At 32.0% G+C, this 24,231-nt stretch overlaps 1 protein-coding gene across 1 annotated transcript; it reads left to right on the forward strand.

The window, feature by feature from the left end:
- Positions 1-1,733: 1,733 nt before the first annotated feature.
- LOC133197617 (G-protein coupled receptor GRL101-like) lies at positions 1,734-11,010 on the forward strand. Its single transcript, XM_061333728.1, has 9 exons — positions 1,734-1,824; positions 2,799-3,011; positions 3,197-3,516; positions 6,038-6,122; positions 6,432-6,539; positions 7,702-9,762; positions 9,994-10,121; positions 10,247-10,324; positions 10,858-11,010. The coding sequence occupies exons 1-9, from the start codon at positions 1,734-1,736 to the stop codon at positions 11,008-11,010; spliced, it is 3,237 nt and encodes a 1,078-aa protein (XP_061189712.1).
- The last annotated feature ends 13,221 nt before the right edge of the window (positions 11,011-24,231 follow it).

The following is a 24,231-nucleotide window of genomic DNA, read 5'->3' on the forward strand; positions in this document are numbered from 1 at the left end:
CAACAGCAGTATTTTCTTCCGATTTTGAAAAACATTTTCAACAGTTCTTAATTCATAGAAAGGTCATTTGAATTTTATCCACAAATTAAGTTTAAATTCTAGATGACGTACATTAAATTTAAAACAGACAATTACTTTCCTTACAGAATGGTATAAAACACTCAAATATGATGAATCATTCTTCAACATTAAGGTCGCAAATTCAAATATTTACATGAGACATTCCAATATCCACAAAGGTAATGTGAAGTTAATGATGAATAAGGGGGTAATTTGATGGACGGGTGAAAGATTAAATCACGTCATTCATTCCAAGTGCATAAGCATCAACAATTATTGGCATTGGAGAAAACGTTTTAAGAAAGGAACTTTCAAACAATTATGCAAAGAAAATACAATACAAATATATACCTCAATGAAATTACCTACTGCGAAAAGAATTAATAATGGCAAAATTGTTTAATTTTAGCTGTGGATTGTTTATTTAAATAACTTAATCGACAAACTTTGAGTAATTATATTGTGAAAATATACGATAAGGGTGTAAGTTTTGTTTCATATTTAAATGTTTTACTGACTATAGACGATAAGGACCCAGTAAGTACTAAATTGTATGACAAACGAGATGACTTAGGCGTATCCATCGTCAACTTTCTCTATTAATATTCTAATTTTCTGCAATCAACTGCATATGCTGTTGACGTCTCTCAACTTATTCGACACTCAAGAAAATGCTCTAAGTACGATCGATTTTTAAACCGAGGCAGGCTACCGACATATAAGTTGATGTAACAGGGTTTTCAACAACCTCTTTTGAAGTCAGAATTTCCTAAATTCTATGGTTGTTAAAATGATCTTGTTCATAAATATATCTTTCATTTGATCGTATAATGGCTGACGTGTTTCTCACCAATTGTTTGGCCTTTTTTATACTAAATTTGACTACGGAATGCTCCGTATCCCTAAAAAAATTAGAGCTCACGATCACTGTTCGTTATCGAAACCTTTTTTTTCATTTTACTAACCATAAAATGATTTAAAAATTTAAATATGATATAAAAAAAATAATAAAAAAATCAAAAATGATTTAAATCTGTTTTATTAAAAAATAATGGTAAACTTTTTTCTTTCAACATTTAAATATTGCATTATCTCCTAAGACATATGCATTTTATCATTTTATAAGATTAAACTAGTTAACTTCCAATCAAAGAATAGTAATGCAAATGTGAACATTATTCTGAAAATATCTATAGAGCCTTCAAAGACATCATAACCGCATTAAGAGGATGTTAATTGTAAAATGTAATTAGGAAATACAATGGCAGTTATAACAATGTTACTCTTACATAAGAGAAGTATCTCACAACAAAATAAATAAACCAGAGTCTCAAAAACTTCACATTGCAATTTGTAAACCCTGCATTAGCAGTTTGATTTGAGAATATAATTCATCTCTCTCAACAGTTGCAATCTTTTAAAGATGGACGGAGTAATACAGTAATTGTTCATTGTCCAATTTAATAATTTGATGAATTACCTGAAAAGTAAAAAAAAAACTTAAATACATATATGTATATATGTTTTATAAAAATAAATTTAAACATGGAAATCATGCTTATGCTGATTATAGTAATTCTTATGTTTGCAATAGGAAAAATTTAAAATGATTTTGATGCTCATCTCTCTCACAATGACAAATGTCTTTTCTTTTTCAGATGGTTTACCTTACTATGGTTTTGGCTGAGTGCTGTATCCTCAGTGTCGTATTAATGAGTGGTCCATCATCGGCAACCTTACAACTGCTGGCGTCCTCGGCACGTGGTTCGTTTGTCCTGTCATTTTCTAGTTCTAACATTATCAAGTATTCATTTAGATTCATATCAAAATAAAAGGTGTTGAGTGAATCATGATGACCAGAAAATCGATTTACTATTTCGTTGAGACGATTAACACCCATTTACGATGAGAACCTATTCACAATGATTCAAAATCACATAGGGAAATTGATTGATAATTTATTGCATTTCATATCTTTAAGAAAGAGTCTTTATGAATGACTTATTTGCCATGAAATCTGACAATTATCTAACAATTTACTATGTATAGAACATTTTAAAAATCTGGAAATTTTCATGAAACATGTACTTGAAAAATAAAAAAAATGGTACTTTACTTCTTTCTTTTACTTTACTTCTATTATTATATATTGCTTACTCCTCTATAGCACCTGATCTCACCTCTGATGTTTCTAGAGGTCCGTTTTTGCTCTGCTCCCAATTTGTATTGTTCCAATTTATTTCGAGCTGGTTAATTTTTCGTTATCTTCACATTTCTTTGTAATAAATAAAGGTTTTTCGTAGTTGAACTTGATTAACTGCTTTTGTTTCAATTACTATAGCGCCAGCATTGAAAATATTTGTTTATTTTTCATTTGTATTAAACCGCATATACTTTTGAAAAACATGGCTCTAGATTTCTGTCTTTATTTAAATGATATGTCATCTTTGTTAAAAAAGAAAAAAAAATCATTCACCTTCCTTTACATCAAACTGCAATAGTATCAAATTTATTAACATCAGGGTCTTGGTTGAACTTCATAATAGAAGTTTAGTTATATTTAAGAAATAATCAAACTACCTTCTTAATTTGTTAAAATATCCAATCTACACTGAACACAGATCACTGAAATGAAATGAAAATAGCATGATACTGGAACTACTTAAAAACTCTTGTAACATCTAATATCAGAGTTTAACATAGCATACCTTCAATTCTTATGAAGTCTGTGTTTGTAGTTGATTGTGATTTTGAAAAGGACATGTGTGGGTGGACCACTGGAAGAAACTTTTCGTCCCCTACGGGCAGTAATCAGTTTTGGGCTCTGTGTCCACGTCTTCCCACCTCCAACGACCTTGAAGACACATGCGCTGGAAACGTAGGGTTCAAGTTCGCAGATCCATTTTCTCGTCATAATTTATGTGATAGTAAACAGACAGATAATTCTAAAGGTATATATAGAATACAGGATAATGTTCTCGATGAATAGAAGCAAACTCATTTTTTTTAAATTTTCAAATTCATTTAAACTTTGAAAGACTTTCCTATTAAACATGAGTTCAAGACTTAAATCTTTTTTATAATAATCAGAAATATTTCAATATATAAATTTGTCTTGTGATCCCGTGTCTTTAAGGTTTTCCATGCCACGATGGTTTCGTTCTCAGCTCCAGTAACAAAGGTGTTGAGCCTCCTTTTAATACTCAGTACAGCACCTTCTATACATCCAACATTCTGAGCGAGGAACTGCCAGGATTTTTTCTCTACAGATGCCTCCATTATTCGTATTCCATGAAAGGTCAGAGTGTTCTTATTGTGTCCTATCTGCCCACAATAACAGAAGCTAAGACTGACGCCATTTTGAAGGAGCACAGAGGCCATTGGTTGACTGGTCGTTCAGAAGAGTGGATCAGTGGTAACAGTTTTGTGGATCTTCCTCTCATTCCAAATTTTAGGGTAAGATTCATGATATGTCGATAAACTTTTCAAACTGGTTATTCTTTTATTATTCTGTTGATATAACTAAAAATCCCGATTTCCTTCATATTCGCAAACGTATATATATATGTATGTATGTATGCTGTTTTACGTCCCATTCGAGAATTTTTCACTCATATAGAGACGTAACCATATACCGGTGAAGGGCTTCAAATTTTGACCTTTACTCGGCACTCAGGGCCATTGAGCATTTAGGGATCTTTATCGTGCCAACGTCTGCCGTGACACGGGGCCTCGGTTTTTAAGGTCTCATCCGAAGGACCCGCAACTTTCACTTCAAAGTGCCGAGAGCATGGTGAAGGAACAGTTGCTACCCATTTTTTTTTTATCGACTTAGGTCAGTCGCGGCCGAGATTCGAACTCACGACCTCCCGATCACGGAGCGAGTACTCTACCGACTGAGCTACCGTGAACGATATATTCGCAAACGTACAAAGAAAAACGCAATTGAAACTTGCAAACTTTAACAGTATATAAAAAAGGGCGTTACATTCCGCACCCTTAAATTAAAAACAATTATTTCAAAGTTGTGATATTTTATGTATACGAAGTCCATCATACTACTGTTAAGGTTTTGATTGTGCTTTTGGAATAAAAAAAGAGGAAGATAGAAACCAAAACAGATCATATATCTTCTGTATAGGAAAAGCAGAGACCCAATGATAATATTTGTTAACAAGGTCATTATCACTACCACAGAATCTACGAAATGCTGACTTGTTGACATTTTTTTAACATCACCCTATCTGTCAGAAGCCTGCCTCGATTTAAAAATTGATCATACTGAGAACATGATCTTGAGTATTGTAAAAGTTGAGAGACGTAAAAACCATATGCAGGTGATTGCGGAAACATACATAAGAAAAGTTGACGATGGAAAAGCTGCAGTCATCTCGTAACAATTGAGTTGTTATTTGGCTCTTATTGTTAGTATTGTTAGTCTATTGGTAGTGAAACATCCAAATATGAAAATGTGGCAGATTATATTCTGTGTGTTTCTTTTTTTAATTTCAAGTTTACTGGGATCTATCGAATAGACATATGAATGGAAGTAAATATTGTTCATTGATAAAACGCCGTCGATATATCTGAAAATCATTTTCAACTATTTTAATAACACTTGAAATGAATTTCCAGCGGGATTGTAGACTGTAGTTGAAAGAAGTAGAAGAGCAATAATAGTTTAAAGTCAACACTGTAAAGTTTTTTTTCTACCAATCACAACACAATGCAATAAAATGAAATGATTTGTACATTCAAAGCAATAATTTTAGTCACAGAAACCAGTCACACGGGCCCAAAGATCCAAAATGGTGAAATACAACATATTTTTAGATCGTTTTCTGACTGACATGTTTTATTCCAATTCATTGCTGTTATACTATTTTTGACTAAAGGCTTATCCATCTACCTGATCAATACAGCAGAGGGCTCACGATGCGTGTGACTGGTCGTAATGAGATCTTTACTCCTCCTAGGCCACTGATCCTACTTCAAATGTTCCAAGGGGTTCGTTTTTTTGTCCTGTTTACGATTTGTACTGTTTACAAGATTGATGAAATTGAAAAAATGATCTTTTTCATTTGAATTTCCTAGAAATATTCCCCAACTGTTGCACCCATGCTTTTGAGTCATAAACAAACTCTGCAGTGTTTAGACATTGACCATCCAAGTCTTAATGCTCTTCTTCTTTTAGCATAGTCCTGCTGAACACGAACTACGAACAATCATTCTGAGAGAATTCAAAGATTGATTGATTGTATGTTGTTTTACGTCCCATTCGATAATTTTTCACTCATATAGATACGTCACCATATACCGGTGAAGAGCTTCAAATTTTGACCTTTACTCAGCACTCAGGGCCATTGAGCAGTGAGGGATCTCTATCGTGCCAACGCCGCCGTGACACGGGGCCTCGGTTTTTTCATTTCTCATCCGAAGGACCCGCAACTTTCATTTCAAAGTGCCGAGAGCATGGAGAACGAACAGTTGCTACACATTTTTTATCGACTTAGGTCAGTTGCGGTCGAGATTCGAACTCACGACCTCCAGACCATGGAGCGAGCACTCTACCGACTGAGCTACCGTGAACGGTAGAATTCAAAGAACTACAAAGTATAGTTTTGCCGCCTGCCTTTAGGCCAACTTTAAAAACATATTTGAATGATTTTTTCATATATATATATTTTTTTATTTTCTTAGAATAAAAAACAAAGAGATAACTCTATAATTTTTTGTAAAAGACGTATTTTTTCACTATAGAAATCAATGGAAAACAGAAAATGTTTTTTACCCCCACCCCGTGAAAAATTGTACTTCGTCAATCTTACCCGTTATATGCTTAAATTCATATAAGATATGGTACTATTTTCTAATGGTAGTAATTAAAGTTAGGGGAATTAAAATTGAAAAAAGAAGTGTCGGATAGGAATGTCATCGCGCGGAGTGTTTGTATATGTTTTGCTGATTTCTTTTACAGATAATATTTAGAGTTTGGTTTAAATACGAGGGCGATAACATCGTGAATTTAGACAACATCAAAGTCACAGAGGGATTATGTAATGGTATGTTTTTTTTTGTTTTTTGTTTTTGTTTTTGTTTTAATTATGTCAGAACAATCCATTTTGACTTTTATAAAGTGCCTTTTATTCAAATGAGGTAAAGACATGATCTTTTAGTAGATTTATTATATATATTTCAATTAATATAATGTAAGGTTTCTTTGAGGCGTACTATATATCTGATATTAATTATCATCAAGTCAAACTGATTTTGATGTGTTTTAGCTTCAAAGATTAACTTGGTTTGATTTCGAAAGACTTAAGACATTAAGATCATGTATTTTAACATCGTTTTATATGCTTCATTTTTAGTTAGTTGTCCTCTGGACTCATTTCGTTGTACCAGTGGAGAGTGCATTTCACCTACCCTTGTTTGTGATGCTCAGCAAGACTGTGAAGATATGTCGGATGAAAAAACATGTAAAACCTTTAAAAAAAATTAAATTCACAAAGTGTATGGCATGATTTCATTATATAATAGCTGCAGATCTGTAGCTCGCTGGTATGAAAAAATTGGGATGAACGACCAGAGAGCTATAGTGCCACCCATTGAAATAAAAAGTGTATATTTATTGCGCACAAAAGAGTGCTCTGTTTCTCAATTTATTTCTCCGTTTATTTATGCTGCCATCCCAATCGTTTACTAACCATGTGTTTCTACTATTTCCACAACAAAATATTTCCCGAAACCGTTGATTATAGCTCTCCTGGACCTGAAATTGAGACCATCGAAAAATTTCCCTATTTATACTGTTTTTTGGGTAGCAAGACAAGTCGGTCCAAAGCGCTTCGTGCATGACTTGTAGATGCAGTTTCGTTGTGGAAGTAGTAATAAAATATGTTAGGAACACACGGTAAGTAATATTTTGAAATATATGGTGAAATAAACAAAAACCCCTCACTCGTTTCTGCGCAATTAATATACACTTTTTTAATTGGAGACACTGTAGCTCTCTGGGCGTCCATTCCAATTTTTTTCACACCAGCGAGCTACAGATCTGCAGCTAGTTATAAAATTAATACAAGTTAACTGACTGTAAGCATCATAGTACTGAGTCTTTTTTATAGAAAAAAATATTGTGCTTTGTCTTTCTCAGGTAGTTAAATTCCTCAAGGCCAATAATTATGCGCTGGAAATTGTCAATAGGCCATTTTCTAATTTCTTCCTTTGCTGGAACTGAATACTTGAAAATATGCATGATTAACTTTAAGGACAAAGCTTGTTTGGAATACACCAAAATATTTTCATGATTTCTGATCTATTTGAATCATATTCGGTCTAAAAATAGAGATAAAAAATCATATATTTAGATTTTTTAAAATTACATAATGTTTGAGGCATATTCATAATATTCTACCCTTGCTTTTGCATAAATGCTTTTTGTACAATAAATGTCATGTATGACTTTTGTTCGGATTTTTTTTTTCAAGAGTCATGGTGAAGCTCACAAAAACTAGTACACTTGTCTCGATTCTGTATTTTACACAGCAGTATGTAGTGTATACGATAAAAATTGAAAATGGCCTATTTCAGTAAATCAAAGGAATCTATAGCAACCTGAATGTTTGCAAATATTTGTAGGTGATTACATAGCAGTCAGCAACCATTCAAGCGTAAATTCCTCGCAACAAGCAGACTTAGATATCTCATCTCGTTGCCCTTTTTGTCCTCGTGAAAACAAGACATCTTGTGTGGCTTTCTGTCCTTCAACTTGTGACTGTGATGGAGATACTTACCTTTGTCAAAGATCTGCGTCTTCCGCCTACACCTTTTTCGCTCAGCTCTCTGAAGTGGATTGTGATTTTCTCAACATTACGGAGTTAGGACAGGGGATATATCATCTTGATATTTCTTCATCCCACATTCGTTCTCTGAACATCACTGATTATGTCAAAGTGGAAAAACTCACGGTTACCGAATCCACCATAGAGACGATCCATATACCTGACCAAGTAGTAAATTACGTACAATTTACGAATTTGAAAACAAATTCAATATCTTTTTTCACTTATTTTATGTACCTTCATGTGGTTGGGAGCCTTCAACAGTTCAGTGCTTCAGCTTTGCTTCATCTGCCCTATGTGAACCTTGAACGAAACATCTTGTCCAATGCTACTGTGATATACAAAATTTGGTCCAAGTATGCATCATCCATGAATACCTCGCACAACAAAGCAGTCCTTAATAATTGTAACATATACCAAACCAATACTGTGAAGGGCGTGGAAAGTAATTATTTAGATCTGAGTAATAATAAACTTAAGACATCTTATGTGTTTAGGGGAACAGAAATATTACTTATTAGAAACAACCTGTTGGAGAGCGTGGTCAAATCTCTTGATAAGACTTATATTAAGACTCTGAAGACTCTTGATATGTCATTCAACAGAATCACGCATCTGCACCTGGAGGACTTCACTTATTTTTTTAATCTCATGTATTTAGATCTACAGTCTAACAACATATCATGGATCGATGACGAAACGTTTGAGGAACTGAGCAACTTGTGTTTTCTAGATTTATCTAGTAATTTATTGCAAAGTATCAAAAGGTCTTTCTTTCAAAACCTAGAAAAGCTACAATACCTTTATTTACAGAGAAACCTAATCAGTACAATAGAGGTCGAATCATTTTATTCCTTAAAAAGTCTTGTAATATTAGATTTGTCTAACAATAAGATAACCTCTTTAAAAGGAAAATATTTTCGAAATTTGGAAGAATTGAGATATCTCTATCTTCAGAATAACAAGTTTCAGGTGTCGGAGGGAATGTTTGATGGCTTGTCGAGCCTGAGATTAATGCAGGTAGATTTTTTCTCTCTTTGCTGTGCAAAGCCAAGAAATATATACGATATAAAGTGCATAGCTCCTGAAAATGAGATTTCTTCTTGCACTAATTTAATAGCTGTACCCATTCTAAATGTCGGTATTTGGTACATTGCACTCTTTGCTGCTTTTGGAAATTTTGCGGTGTTTTGGTACAAGATAATCTATCTCAAGAGACAATCAGCCAGGGCCCACTTCATTTTCACAATTAATTTAAACTGGGCAGACTTTGTTATGGGCATATATCTTTTCATTATTGCTATCGCTAATTTAGTATACAATGGGCGATATGGATTAGAGGACTACACTTGGAGAAACAGCTATTTTTGTACCATCGCTGGAATACTTGCTACGCTTTCTAGTGAAACATCAGCATTTCTTGTGTTTTTAATTACAATGGATCGACTTATAGCTATAAAATTTCCATTTTCTGGAAGGGGGTTTACAAGAAGTGGAGCGATTTTCCTGTCTGTTCTTTCCTGGCTTGTATCTCTTTTTCTTGGTCTTTTGCCTATAATTCCTATGCAGACTACATTCTTTGACAGTTACTATGCAAGGTCTGGAATTTGCATATCCTTACCTCTATCCGTTGTCAAAAAATCGGGATGGCAGTACTCCATGGCGGTATTCATTGGTTTGAACTTCCTTCTTTTCACGGGAATTTTAATCGGACAAATTGCGATTTTCGTAGAGGTTATAAAAGTTGGAAGTAGTGTTACTTCTTCAAGGTCGAAGCAAAGGGAAATAAGTCTGACGAAAAGCCTGGCTGCTATAGTCCTTACAGATATGTTCTGCTGGATCCCGATCGGAACAATAGGTGTGTAAACTTGGTGAATGCAGCATGATGCACTTTTTAGTTTGTATATATAATATCTGAATAAATTGAATATAAATATAAATGTTCCTGATTCAATTCTGGAAATTTCTTTCTTCATATATTATATGCTTTTTAAAATACCTTTATCATAATACTAAGTTTGTATTGATATATATACAAGTAATGTATTAATCAAACTTTAGAAGTAATAAAAACATATTTGTCGAACAGGCCTACTGACCTTCTTCGAAATCGATGTGTCTAGTGAAGTTTATGACTGGATCATTGTCATAGTGCTCCCTATTAATTCCGCCCTTAATCCAATCATCTACAACTTTACTGCCTTTATGAGGCACAAGGTAAGCAAAAATGATTTCGAGAAGAAAGTAAAAACAAGACGGAAAGAAGATCTCCGTATATGATATTGTATATATCTCATGTTCTGCTCTTGAAATGATAACAATAAAAAACCTTTTTTACACAGAGAAGATTTGAGGCATCTGAATCAAATGTCTTGAAACAAGAATGCGCATTACTTAAAAAGAAGTTAGAGGCTATGCAGGTATTTCCATTGAGTTAAAACACCTTTGTATGACTTCCGATGTATAAACTTTTTGAATGGTTAAAATAATTAATCCATATCCATGTTATAAAACACCATTTGGTGAGAGAGAGAGAGATTGATTGATTGATTGTATATTGTTTTACGTCCCATTCGAGAATTTTTCACTCATATAGTGACGTCACCATATACCGGTGAAGGGCTTCAAATTTTGACCTTTACTCGGCACTCAAGGCCAGTGAGCAGTGAGGGATCTTTATCGTGCCAACGCCTGCCGTGACACGGGGCCTCGGTTTTTAAGGTCTCATCCGAAGGACCCGCAACTTTCACTTCAAAGTGCCGAGCGCATGGCGAAGGAACAGTTGCTACCTATTTTTTATCGACTTAGGTCTGTCGCGGCCGAGATTCGAACTCACGACCTCCCGATCACGGAGCAGAGAGAGAGAGAGAGAATTAATCAGTTCATGCTTTATATTGAATAATAATTATCAATTTAACAAAATTATGAAATGTTTTTGATTATTACTTTTCAGTCGTTAAACTCGAACTGTACTTGTCAGAAAAGGAGTACGGCGAGACAACCATCTATAAACATTGATGTTTTTCCAACCGATTCGACGTTTGAAAGAGAGACTCAGCAATATGGCTTAGGGGTAACCGTCGTAAGAATGGACACAAAATTTTGACGTCAAGGCTGAACTAGTCATATATACAAACAAATGAAATCCTTCATTAACTATTTTATGCGAACCAAGATGACAAAAGTGAATCAATTGTAATCATATTATTTATTATGTGAATTGTTAATGTTCTGTAATGAAGCAATATTTAATTATTCTTGTTAAAATAATGCCACTGACAAGAGTTATCCGTATATTATATTGATACTATGTATCACATGCACATAAAAATTGATAATGATGCTTTTAGCATGTTGTCTGTTGTCGCTGTGAATATGTGCATTTTATATGTTTTTTTTTTTTAAATTTAATTTTATTTGTTTACGATGCCATATAGTTCTAAGCACAAAATAAGAACAGAGTTTTTTAACATCTTTTCATGTTTTTTTCAAGTGGAAAAAGTACTTAAATCTATATAACATCATTAAAAAGGACAACCAGAGAGTGCACAATTACACAAAACAGTGAATAAAAACTTCTTGAATTAGACCATATCTTAGACGTCATATCAGATGATATTTCTTTTTGAATTCATTCTATGCATGTTTGACACATAACTTATAATAAATAAATAAATACATAAATTGATTGATTAATTTATTGATTGATTGATCAATTAATTGATTGATTAATTAAAAATAAATTAATACGATTTGGTTCATATCAGTCCTTATTGACGTAAACGTTAACCATTTATTCCGAATAATGTTATTCAGTTGAATTTTGGAAACGGTCGATTGAATTGATTTAAAACATATGGTTCTACGCCATTCCTAGCAAATAAATCTGTGTTTATGGTCATACATCAAAATTGTTCACGTATTTTCTTACATGAATTTTTGACATGAATTGATGCGAAATGTAATACAAAACAAAATATCTTTAAGTAAGCTCAGATTTTTAGCTTTATCTTTGTCATTTCATTTTAATTTGCCATTATCGACTTTATGATGTTGTTTGTTAGAAAATATAGTGAAATTTAGTTTCATATTTACGTTATATTTTAATTGTTCACGATTTGTTGAGAATGTATGTCTTTGTTATATTTTTATTTGTATAAGAGGCTTAGATTTGTTAATATATCAGACAAAGACTTATTATATTAACCATATTGGTTGTTATATAAATATTTTTATAATTACATTATTAGCATGATTTCTTGATATTCAATTGTTATTCTTATTAAAATATTTTGTATGACTTACAACTCTTCATTTGATTCCTTTCTTCATCCATTATTAAGAGTCCCCTATTTTGTTTGGAAAATGAGTCGATTCCAGAATATATTTCCTTTTTTAGAGCAACATTAAATCAAATTGAAATGAAAATTAAACATTAAAAAAATGCTTTATAAAAAAGAAATACTATCAGCAGATATATAAACTTCGTGTAATATATAGAGCAATGTGTATATATATGAAAATGCATCATGTATTTCTAACAGTCCATATTATTTATTGAAGCATTAAAGATATGGAGAGTAATTTTAAATTTCGAAACAAATAAGTTATGTATGTCATTGCAATACAGGTATTTAATCAGACGTACATTAATGCAAACATATTCACCTAAGATTAAAAGAAATTATATCTAGATTAAAGAATAAATACAAGGTCTACATTTGCAATTTTCACGTACTCATAGATAATTCCTTACATCCCATAGATTCAGTCTTAATTCCATTAATGTCCATATTATTGGTAAACTCTCGTAAATTGACGTCTGGTACTGGAATGTCGTCTGCAACTGGTCGTCCATTGATCTTGATTTATACGAACTTTTAATGGTCAGATGTAAATCAATGGTCCATGCTTACTTACTGTCAGTATGTGACCTATATATTTAACACAAAAGCTATATGCTTAGTGCGAAAGGACCTATCAAAAATATTTTTGAATTCGATATAATGAATGTCAACTTTGTTAATAAAATTATGATTTGGTATAGGAATTTTTGAATATGTGATGACAAATATACAAAAAAGCTATGGAAGTCCATTTAGAACCAATAAAAAATATTTTTGAAATCAATTTAACGAATTGTCGAGATTGTTAAGCAAATTTAATTCGTATGATTTTTTTTTTTGAATTCGTTATAACAAATTCAAAAAATTGCTATAATCAGATGAGATTCCTTTAAAGGAATTCCAAATTATATAATAACAAACTAAATAAATGTAAAGGAATTCTTTAATTGTTGTAACGAATGAAATTCGTTTAAACAAATTCATAGACATTTTTCTCTAGGCCCTAAATGTCAAATTCGATTTATTGAATTTAATTCATTATAACAAATTCGTTTAAATTTAATTCGTTATGACAAATTAGGGAAATTTTTTAAACGAAATAAATCTGTTATAACAATTTTTTGAATTTTTTATTAGAAATTCAACAAATATGTAAAAACAAATATAAATCATTTCAACGAATTAAGAAATGTTTTAATGATTTAAATTTGTTCAAACAATTCAAAAATTCATCATCTCGAATTCAAAATTATTTTTGATAGGTCCTAAATGGCTTTTTGTGTAATAAAAATAATCTGCAATCTGTTATCATCAAAAAATATTTTTCAATTCAATAAAACGAATTGTCAAATTGTTAGAAATGGAATTTAATTTGTTATGACAATTTTTTGAATTTGATATAACGAACTTTATCTTTTATAACAATTTTGTTGAATTATTATCATGACGAATTCTTTAATTCATTATAACGAATTGTATTCGTGAAAACGAATTCTTAAAGTAAAATTAGATTTTGCTTCATAATAAGTTGACGGAAGAAAAGTTGAAGTCATAACGTTATTCATGAAGTTTAGTCGTTAGTTTGCCATTAATGTCTTTTTTAGCAAAATATCCAAATATCAAAAAGATGAATCAGACTCTGTGGTTGTATACTTTTAAATTTTCACGATGGTTTAAAAGTTTATATTAATGGGGACTTCGAAGGGACAGGTTCAGTGGAAATTAGTATATGTGGCTAGTTTATATCAACAATACAAATTCTCTTTTACTGTGAAACAATATATTCGAGAATTGGTGTTAATCAGATCTCGATACTAAAAAATTCCAAGGAACTTTAATTGGAAAATTTGAAATCGCAAAATTTTTTCCAAAATCAATAACATAAAAACTTATGACTTCTCTACTCTATATACAACCATTCCCCACGATAAATTGAAGTCCAGGCTTTTTGACATCATTGATAGCTGCTTTTTGAATAAAAATGGAACTCGCAAATTTACTTTCCTTATAATTGGTCATTTGCAAAATTATTTTGTTAAAAAGCTTTCTGATTGTACACACAAGTACTCTAAAGTTGATATTAAAAAGATGCTTGAGTTTTTGATTGACAATATCTAAGTGCTTTTTGGAGACAACAATCTGTTGGAATTTCCATGGGTACCAATTGCGCCCGTTATTTATTAGTAGACTTATTTTTGAATTAATATGAAGCAGAATTTATTCAAAATCTTATACATGTGAAGGAGAAAACACTCGCTTCGGCCTTCAACTCGACATTTAGATAAATCGACGACATAATATCAATTAACAATAATTATTTCCATTCGTATGTCGGCATGATATATCCCTGCAGTGAGCTTGAGATTAAAGATACCACAAAGTCTGACACATCTGTTTCATATTTGGATATTTTACTAGAAAAAGACGTTAATGGTAACCAAACAACAAAGCTTTATGATAAACATGATGACTTTAATTTTTCAATCGTCAACTTCTCTTACTTATGCAGCAATATACCCTTATCACCTGCATACGGGGTTTATATCTCTCAATTGATTCAATACGCAAGCACATACTCTACGTATGAACAATTTCTAAAACGAGGTAGATTATTGACAAACAAGTTGGTGAAAAAAAAAAATCATCAGTCTCTTTTTAAGTCGTCAATTCTTAAGTTCTAAGGTCTATGACAATGATCTTGTCAGCAAATACAATCTATCATTAAGTCAAATGCTGACTGACTTTTCACACTAAGTTAGGCCATTATTTACACACTGAATTGTTCACGGATTTTTCCGTTATTTTCCAATCATGACAAGGATCACACGGCGGGTGTGACCGGTCGGCAGGGGATGCTTACTCCTCAATGGCACCTGATCCCACCTCTGATGTTTAAGAGGTCGTGTTTGCTTTGCTCCTGATTTGTATTGTTTGAATGGACGTTTGAGCTTGAATACTGTTCGTTATCTCCATATATTTCATTAAATTTGCATCTCAATGATGGTTGTTGATTATATAAATTCTTTTACTTAGAAGGCAAAATAATTTTTCAATTCTATTTCTAGTTTTAAGGTTAACGCAAGACGAAAAAAAAAACGGCGGAGCAAATAGTCGGGTTAGAGGTGTTCGCTGATGTTCCATGTAATGCAAAATATTTTTGATATCTAAGTCATTATATTTTCTATAAGGCTTAAGCTTCTCGGACGTTTTCTTACGATTTACTTGAAGTATTATTAGACACAGATGTACAATAGGCATGACTCAAAATACACCCTTGATTATTGCATTCATAAAGCCAGTACATGTATGGTATATAAATAATGATTCATCCTTAATTCATATGGAGATCAACCCGTACCCTTATAGTGAAACTGCAAGTTCATCATAAATCACCAAAAGTCGATAGCTAGTGTGCAGCTTCAAACATTATCCTTCCTGTTTAAGTGGTTAGTTATTACATTTCGAGTTTTTAAGTGTCGCATTTATTACCAGGTCTTGTTTTCTTGGTAATAAAGTTTTTCTAGTTTAGTTCATTTTTGTCAGGAAAGAATTCCAATTTAATTGATATATCAATAAAATGTTCTACAGAAGCCTGTTGTAGCTCGTCCATGCTCTTAGTACGAAGAATTTCTGAAACGAGATAAGCTATTGACAAATGATTAGATGAAACAATGACATCAAAAGTCTCATCTGAAGTCAACATTTCGGAAGTTCTATGGTCGATACAATGACTTCCTTAGCAAATACTCAGCACAATTTATCATTGAGTCAAATTTTGACTGTTGTCTTTCATACTAATTGTTATACATTATTTAAACACAGAATTGTCTATGGATTTTACCGATTGTCCGAACATGACAAAGAGCACACGGAGGATGCGTCTAGACGACAGGGGACTCCATCATGAGTTGAATTATATTGCTTACTCCTCCATGGCACCTAATCCCATCTCTGATGCTGTTAGAGGTCCGTGTTTGCTCTGTTCCCGAATTGTATTGTTTCAATGGACTTTTGAGTTTGATTACTGTTTGTTATCTGTTACCAGGTCTTGTTTTCTTGGTAATAAAGTTTTTCTAGTTTATTGTGTTTAAATGTAAAAGTTTGTGTTTAAATGATTATTGCAATAAGATTTGCATTTGAATGCAAAAATCATGAAATGTAATTATTTATTTGCCTTTAAACGATTCAACATTGCATTTTAATACATAAATTATTACGTTTAAAGGCATAATTCACTGTGTCTTTTTGCTTATACTCTTTAATGGGTTGGGACACAGATTTGAAGCTCATATTTTCTGAAATTTTCTAAATAATATCATGACTTATATGTTGCTAGAGGATTTTACACTGAAATATATTAAAATCGTGTTTGGAAACTTCTTTTATCTGGAAATTAAAACTACGAATTTCGGGAGGCGTTTGATTGAAACATATCCTTGCACTTTCACAAAGTAAACTTTATCCTTAATGCTTAACAAAAGTAGAGTTTTTGTTGTATATTGATGAAAAAATATTAAAACTAGAATCCAGAAAATTCAGAGGAGAAAAGAGAGATAGCAAAACCAACTAAACAGTATTGTCAGTCCGTGATCAGTTATGTGTGCAGACTTAAATTTTAACCAGACCCGGTAAAACGTAAACACTAACAATAACAGAGGTCGTGCCCTGTTTACAAACACAGATGTTTGACGTGATGTTCTGAGAAATATCGTTGTCATTGAATTCTTAGCATATTCATGTAAGTTCAAATCATTAAACTAAAGTCATTTTTTGAAAACAAATAGACGTAAAATTGTAAATATGCAACTGTGTTCAGGCCCCTCTAACCACGTTTCCATATTTGATCATAAAAGTTGACTCATATGTAGTAAAGACCTATGTATCTTCCAACACTATTTCCATTTGTCTTTCCTTTTCGACGTGTCGACTTTCCATCATTTGTTTGTTTGCTCACAATATTTATGTCACAAAAATAATAAAACATTTACACATCCAAAAACATTGGGACATTATTTCGACATAAGAATATTGAGTGGACGATTCATTTATTTATCTATAAGACTTAGATTACATGTAATCGATATATTTATTACCATGTGTTATTTTTAAAGATATTTTAAATCCTAGTATTTAATATCATTGCATACAACCTCTACACCTGAACAAGATTTTCTAAGTTTTAGAAAATGTGGATTCCTAACAATGCACTAAGTTAATTAACTAAAAGAAAATGGAAAATTCCTTCCAGTGCCTGTATGTTCTTTATGGTAGGTAGATCATTACTCTCCATCACTGTAAATTGAACATAGGTAAAAAATAACGAGGATTGATAAATAAACGCCTGACAAGCATTGAGAATGTTATTTTAAATCAATTTGTGCATCGGAAGAACAACCGAAGTGAGATGTCTTCTGGAGGAATAATATCAGTAAATACGATCCCAATGTTCTTTGATATATTTTTTCAACGCTCTTGCAAACGAAATTTACTTAAGTACCTCTGCACAACTATAATTAACCAATGATATTTATTTTTGCAATACAAATAAGTGGTCAAAATTATCTATTATTCATCAAACTTTAGTACAAATAATTTCATCATTCACTTAACTCAATTTATCATTTTGTCGACTTTACGATCAAAGTTTGTCTATGCATGGTGTATGGAATACGGATAACTTTAAGCTATAAGTTGATGTTTGAGAGATTTCAACAACCTCCTTTAAATTCAGCATTTCGAAAATTCTATGTTCGTTATAATTATTTCGTTTGCATTGGGTCGAATTATATTAGCAATAATTGCTTTATTATGATGAAATTCAAGCCCAAAAGTCCATTCAAACAATACAAATTAGGAGCAGAGCAAACAACCTCTAAAACATCAGAGATGGGATCAGGTGCCACAGAGGAGTGAACATCCCCTGTCGACCGATCACACCCACCATGTGCTCCTTGTCATGATCGGGCAAAAATGAGGAAAATCCGTAGATAATTTAGTGTGTCAATATTGGTCTAACAATTAGTATGAAAAACATCAGTCAGCAAATGTTACAAACTCGTATAAAACTTGTTTACATTTGTTGAAGGCTTCGCCAAAAGCAGTGAGAGACGAGGGACTAAAATAAACATAACCAGTTATTTTTATGAATAATTTTTTTTTATGTTTTTGGTCGAATATCGAAAAATAACGAATGTTATTTTCCCCCGGTAGTCTGGTGTCGGTGTAATTACTTTGGCGCTTGTTGTCGGATCAATAAAGAAATCATGTGTATTTGATATACAAGATCGACACATCGACATAATTGTATTAAAAAGTCTTTACATTCTTTTTTCTGGCATGAACAGTAAAGATAACAAGTTTCTCCTACCCTGAAAGTTGGTTTTAACAATACATGCATTTTAAGCTAAGAAGTTGTTTTATTTTTAAAAAATGGTGGATTTTCAGCAATTGTAAAGGATTGGTTGATTGATTCCTATTGTATAACGCCGAGTCGGCAATATTTCAGTCATATTTCGGCGGTAAAAAAAAAGGAAGTATAGGGAATAATTGGGAATATCTGTATAACTTCTTATCTTCTTTCAAGTAATGCACATGTCATTCTTGTTTCAAGAAATTTAAGACACCTCAAAGCTTCCCCTTGAAAGATAGATTTTATTGCCAAAAACTGTTTAAATGCAAACATAAAGAATTACACAATGTCATTTACGGAATTCTATTTTTCAATGTTTGATTTGTACAAACATGCATGTTTTTTTAATACATTTTCTCAAAATCTTTGTTTTTCTAAGCATGCATTGTGATGTTTTGTGTACCTTTTGTCTAATGAATGCAGTAAATTTGTTCATGATTGGACAATGTTGCTAGGGACCTAAATATACCTCAATGGATTTCAAGGAAGGTTAATGGACATGTTAAGAAATACTTAATTGACTAGGTTTGTTAAAAATACTCGCATAAAACTATGTCTTTGGATTGAGGAATTTCCAAGAATATGTGATAGAGGAAATTTTATTTATACATGATAAGTTTAATTTGCATGCAAGGTCATTATTACGACCACAAAATTTGCAAAATGCTGACTTTAAACGTTTAAACTCCTATAACATTATCTTGTTTGTCAGTAACCTGTACGTTCAACAAAGTACTCATAGTTCTTAATGATGTACTGCTTATGTAAGATACCTATGGTATCTTACATTAAAAAACAATTCTGAAAATGCATTATATTCGAGTTACATAAATAATTAGCATAAACAAAATTCACTGAGACCATGGTTAGAATTAAACATGGTCCGAATTATTTGACGCCCTTTGAGGTTAAAGCAGGAACAATTAAGTGTTAAGGAATGAACCCCTTCGCAAGTTTGTATACAGGTGATGCTTTTTAAAAGATTGGCATTTTTCCAAATACAATGCCATCAATCTTTTATTGTTAGAAAATACCTCACTGAATAACATTTTCTTTTGTTTGCAAAAGCATTTGTATAATCTTAACAGCGGTTGAGAGTACATAATATCCTTTTACACATTAACTTCGTTTGGCTTTTTTTCAGTCAACATCCGGTTGAATTAAGAGGCTGACAAAATACCGGCGAAAAGTCTACGAGCAAAGAAAAAATGATCGTGCACAAAACAAGCTCTTGTGGTCCCAATCACATGGGAAATAAAGACACCATCTGCGGGTGAAAATGCCATTCTACGATAAATGGACCAATTTAGAATATATAACATGAAAAAAAATAACTGTTTCAAATAGCCAGTTGTACAACAAATTTCGCTAATGGACATGTCAGTGCACTTGAAAAAAATTTATCATCCACAAATCTCTTATCGTTATCAGTTTACAACAATTTCAATATACCATTGATTTTAAGGTAATGTTACGGAAGTTAATGCTTGAACATGCCTTATTATTTTTTAAATAAAGCTGAATTTGATCAATTTTTCGTATTTTGACATTCAGTATAGAACGCTGAAGTGTGATTTTTGTCTTGCATGAATTCGATATTAGGGGAACAGTTAATTTCCAGTTCTACTCTTTATGTAACCGATTTAAAAGAAATTTTGCTTTATCAGAATACAAAATAAGAAAGGCTAAAAAAAGAACACACTTATGGTAGCAAAAAGGCAAAGAAAACAAGTCATATAAAATATCATTCATATATCATTTTTTAGAAATTGTTATATGGAAATGGTTCAATAATCTTTTAGATCAACATCTTTGCGACCGATATCTTTTTTTTTGTGAGCACCTGTCTTTGTACAATTTAAGATTATGCACCTTTATACCTACCTTTAGGTCGGTAAAGTTAATCTTAATTTCACAGTCCTTTTACGAATCCAATTAAATAATGAAACTGAGACCGTACCTTATAGCTTATATATTATAGCTTATAACTCCTGCCCGTGCTACGCATTAAATTGAAGAAGGAGTGCTGCCTTTTAATTGTCGCTTACAATAGCTAATATACATCAATAATCTAACAGAACGAATGACATTTGTTGCTAAATTTGTAATACGATGATGTAAATCTTATACGGTACCAATTTCGATGCACCAGATGTGCATTTCGAAAAAGTATGTCTCTTCAGTGATACTCATGTCGAAACGTTGGAAATCCGAAATATGTAGATAAAAAAACCTCTGAAGAGCTGAAAAAGGGGTTTGCCAAAGACTGGAGCCAAATACGTCAAAGGATCAGACCTATGCATGAGGGAGATAATCCTTAATTTTTAAAATAAATTTCTAAATTTTACAACAATTAAATATATATCCGTATTTTCAAGGTAGTATCGAAGTACTTAGCTACTGGGCTGAAGAAAATAATTGTTTTATTTTCGTTATCTCCATATTTCATTTTAACCACCGAACATGTGGAAAGTCTGTCCCCGAGGATACTTGTCGTTCGGTAATTATTCATTCATTCACTCATGAAAAGTGCAAAGTTAATGAAAGGATACTGGCAGACGCGTCGCCCAGTATAAACAGACTCTTTTGAGTCTATAAGGGACACAGACTCTAAGAGTTCAATCGGTGTCCCTCGGATTATCCTCAGGGATATTAAACATATGTCATATGTGCAATTTTCAGATGCACAGTTTTGGTATAGAACCAACAGTTTTTACAAAAAAATTGAAGGAATGTAAAGTTTCTATTAGAGATATATTTGCCGATTCCTTTTCCGATCCCATGTGTTCTTTTTCAAAACGTTCCGTCAAAAACTGTAAAATCTGTGATATTTTGATTACTAGCTCTTCGTTTTTTAGCAACCTTAGTAGACAGAGTTTCTTTACCAAAACTTGGGAATAATTGAATTGCAAATCTTCTAATGTTGTCTCCGGAATCAAATGTACCCTATCTGGACTTTTTTATGTTGCTGAAACCAAGTGGTCACTTAATAAAAGAATATCGGGGCATAGATTTCAGATTAACAACGGGGACCAGCAGCTTCTATACAAGCATTTTAATTTACCTGCCTGATCATTTTATTTTGTCAATGAAAGTTAGAATTCTAAAAAAAAAATTAACAATCATACTAATAGCCCATCACTGGGTACACCTTTCCGTAGACAACGAGAAAAATATTGGATTAGAAAATAAACACAGCCTTTCAATATGGTAGCAATGACAATGTCGACAGTGTTGGGAATCTTTCAAGCTTACAGTGTAGCAATGTGAATGTGATGGGAATTTTTAACAGCACAAAGAGACTAAAGCGTTGTCATGGACATCGGTCTTACAATAAACCTATTATACACGATGCCTCTTTTGATTCACTACTATCTTATGTAAATATACAATTAGGCCTTCATCACATTCGCACCAAACTTTACTCTGTCCCTTTGAAAGTTTTGAATAGTCTATTTGTAAAAGTCAAGGAAAGTCCATATTTGGATTCCTCGACAGCAGAATACAGGCTCGGATCCTTGGTTATGGATATTGCAAAACATAGGCTTTTTAAACCGCCACAATTTACTGAAGAAAATACAACTAACACTATCCGTTTTTTCCTTTAACTTCAATATGCCAACAAAGGAATTGACGCTATTAATATCAGTAATATTCTTAATTTAAAAAAAAATTCCAAGGAACTTTTGGAAAATTTTATCGAAATCAATAACATAAAAACTTAAGACTTTTCAACTCTATATGCAACCATTCCCTGCGATAAATTAAAGTCCAGGCCTTTTGACAGCTACTCTTTGAATAAAAATGGTACTCGTAAATAATCTTACATTGTAATTGGTCATTTGCAAAATTATTGTGTTAAAAAGCATTCTTATTGTACACACAAATACTGTGAAGTTGATATAAAAAAAATGTTTGAGTTTCTTATTGACAATATCTTTGTGGTTTTTGGAGACCAGGTCTTTCAACAATCTGTTGGAATTCCCATGGGTATCAATTGCGCCCCGTTATTAGCAGACTTATTTTTGTATTCATATGAAGCAGAATTTATTCAAAATCTTATACATGAGAAAAAAAAATCTCTTGCTGTGGCCTTCAACTCGTCATTTAGATGTATCGACGACGAATTGTCAATTAACAATAGTTATTTCCATTCATATGTCGACACGATATATCCCAGTGAGCTTGAAATAAAAGATACCACAGAGTCTGAAACATCTGTTTCATATTTGGATATTTCACTAGAAAGAGAAGTTAATGGTAATCTATCAACCAAGCTTTATGATAAACGTGATGACTTAAACTTTTCAATCGTCAACTTCTCTTACTTATGCAGCAATATACCCTTATCACCTGCATATAGGGTGTATATCTCTCAGTTGATTCGATACGCAGGAGCATGTTCTACGTATGAACAATTTCTAAAACGAGGTAAGTTATTGAAAAACAATACAATGACCCTGTCAGCAAATACAGTCTATCATTTTCAAATACTGACTGACGTTTTTCATACTAATTGTGAGGCCATTGTTTACATACTGAACTGTCTACGGATTTTTCCGTTATTTTCCGATCATGAGAATGACCGGTCGGCAGGGGATGCTCATTCCTCCATGGCACCTGATCCCACCTCTGATGTTTTTGGAGGTCTGCGTTTGCTTTGTTCCCGATTTGTATTGTTTTAATGGACTTTGAGCTTGCATACTGTTTGATATCTCCATATTTCATGAATTATTATTTGTTTTAACAACAACATATTCAATTTTTGATATCAAATATACATTTGATATATATATATATATATATATATATATATATATATATATATATATATATATATATATATATATATATATATATATATATATATATATATATATATATATATATATATATATATAGTTTGAAGCTTTAATTTAGTTGTAATGTACATTTCATTTTTATTTTATGTTTTTAACCGTTTTGGTCTATCGATTTCAAATACAATAAAATTATATTTACAGTCTTCTTTGTCTTAATGAAAAAAAGGAAATACTAAAAGTGAAAACTGTCTTAAAATAACCATAAAACACATCTCACAACAATTTTTCTCCATCCAATTATAAAATACTTGCAAAAAGGTTACCCATTCGTATAACAAATGCACATATGCTCGTCGATTTTTATCTGCGGGATATATGAATACTTCTTTCAATAAGAGATTAAACCATGTTTTATTGTTTACACAGTTTGACAATTAAATAATTGGAATATTTTGGAAGTCATTCGCATCATTATAAATATAGCATGATGAGTCACATTTAACAGATTTTTTCCTAACAAAGTACTCCATTTGTTAACCAGAATGACTTATGATTTCAATGCAATAACTGTATTTTCGTACATTAACAATTCTAGAAACTATAGTACTGTGGATGATTGGCTTCATAGAAACAAGACATCCGAAAAATATCAGTTTTTTTTTCCAAAAATTTGACTTTTGAGAAATCAGAACAAAAAAATATGTTAATTGTTATATATTTTTTTCAAAAAAGAAAACTCAGTAAAAGTATTTCAACAGCATCACTACATA

Source organism: Saccostrea echinata, unplaced genomic scaffold (assembly GCF_033153115.1).
Source record: "Saccostrea echinata isolate AGI-Se365-2 ecotype Australia unplaced genomic scaffold, CSIRO_AGI_Sech_v1 ptg000001l, whole genome shotgun sequence".
Lineage (NCBI taxonomy): Eukaryota > Metazoa > Mollusca > Bivalvia > Ostreida > Ostreidae > Saccostrea > Saccostrea echinata.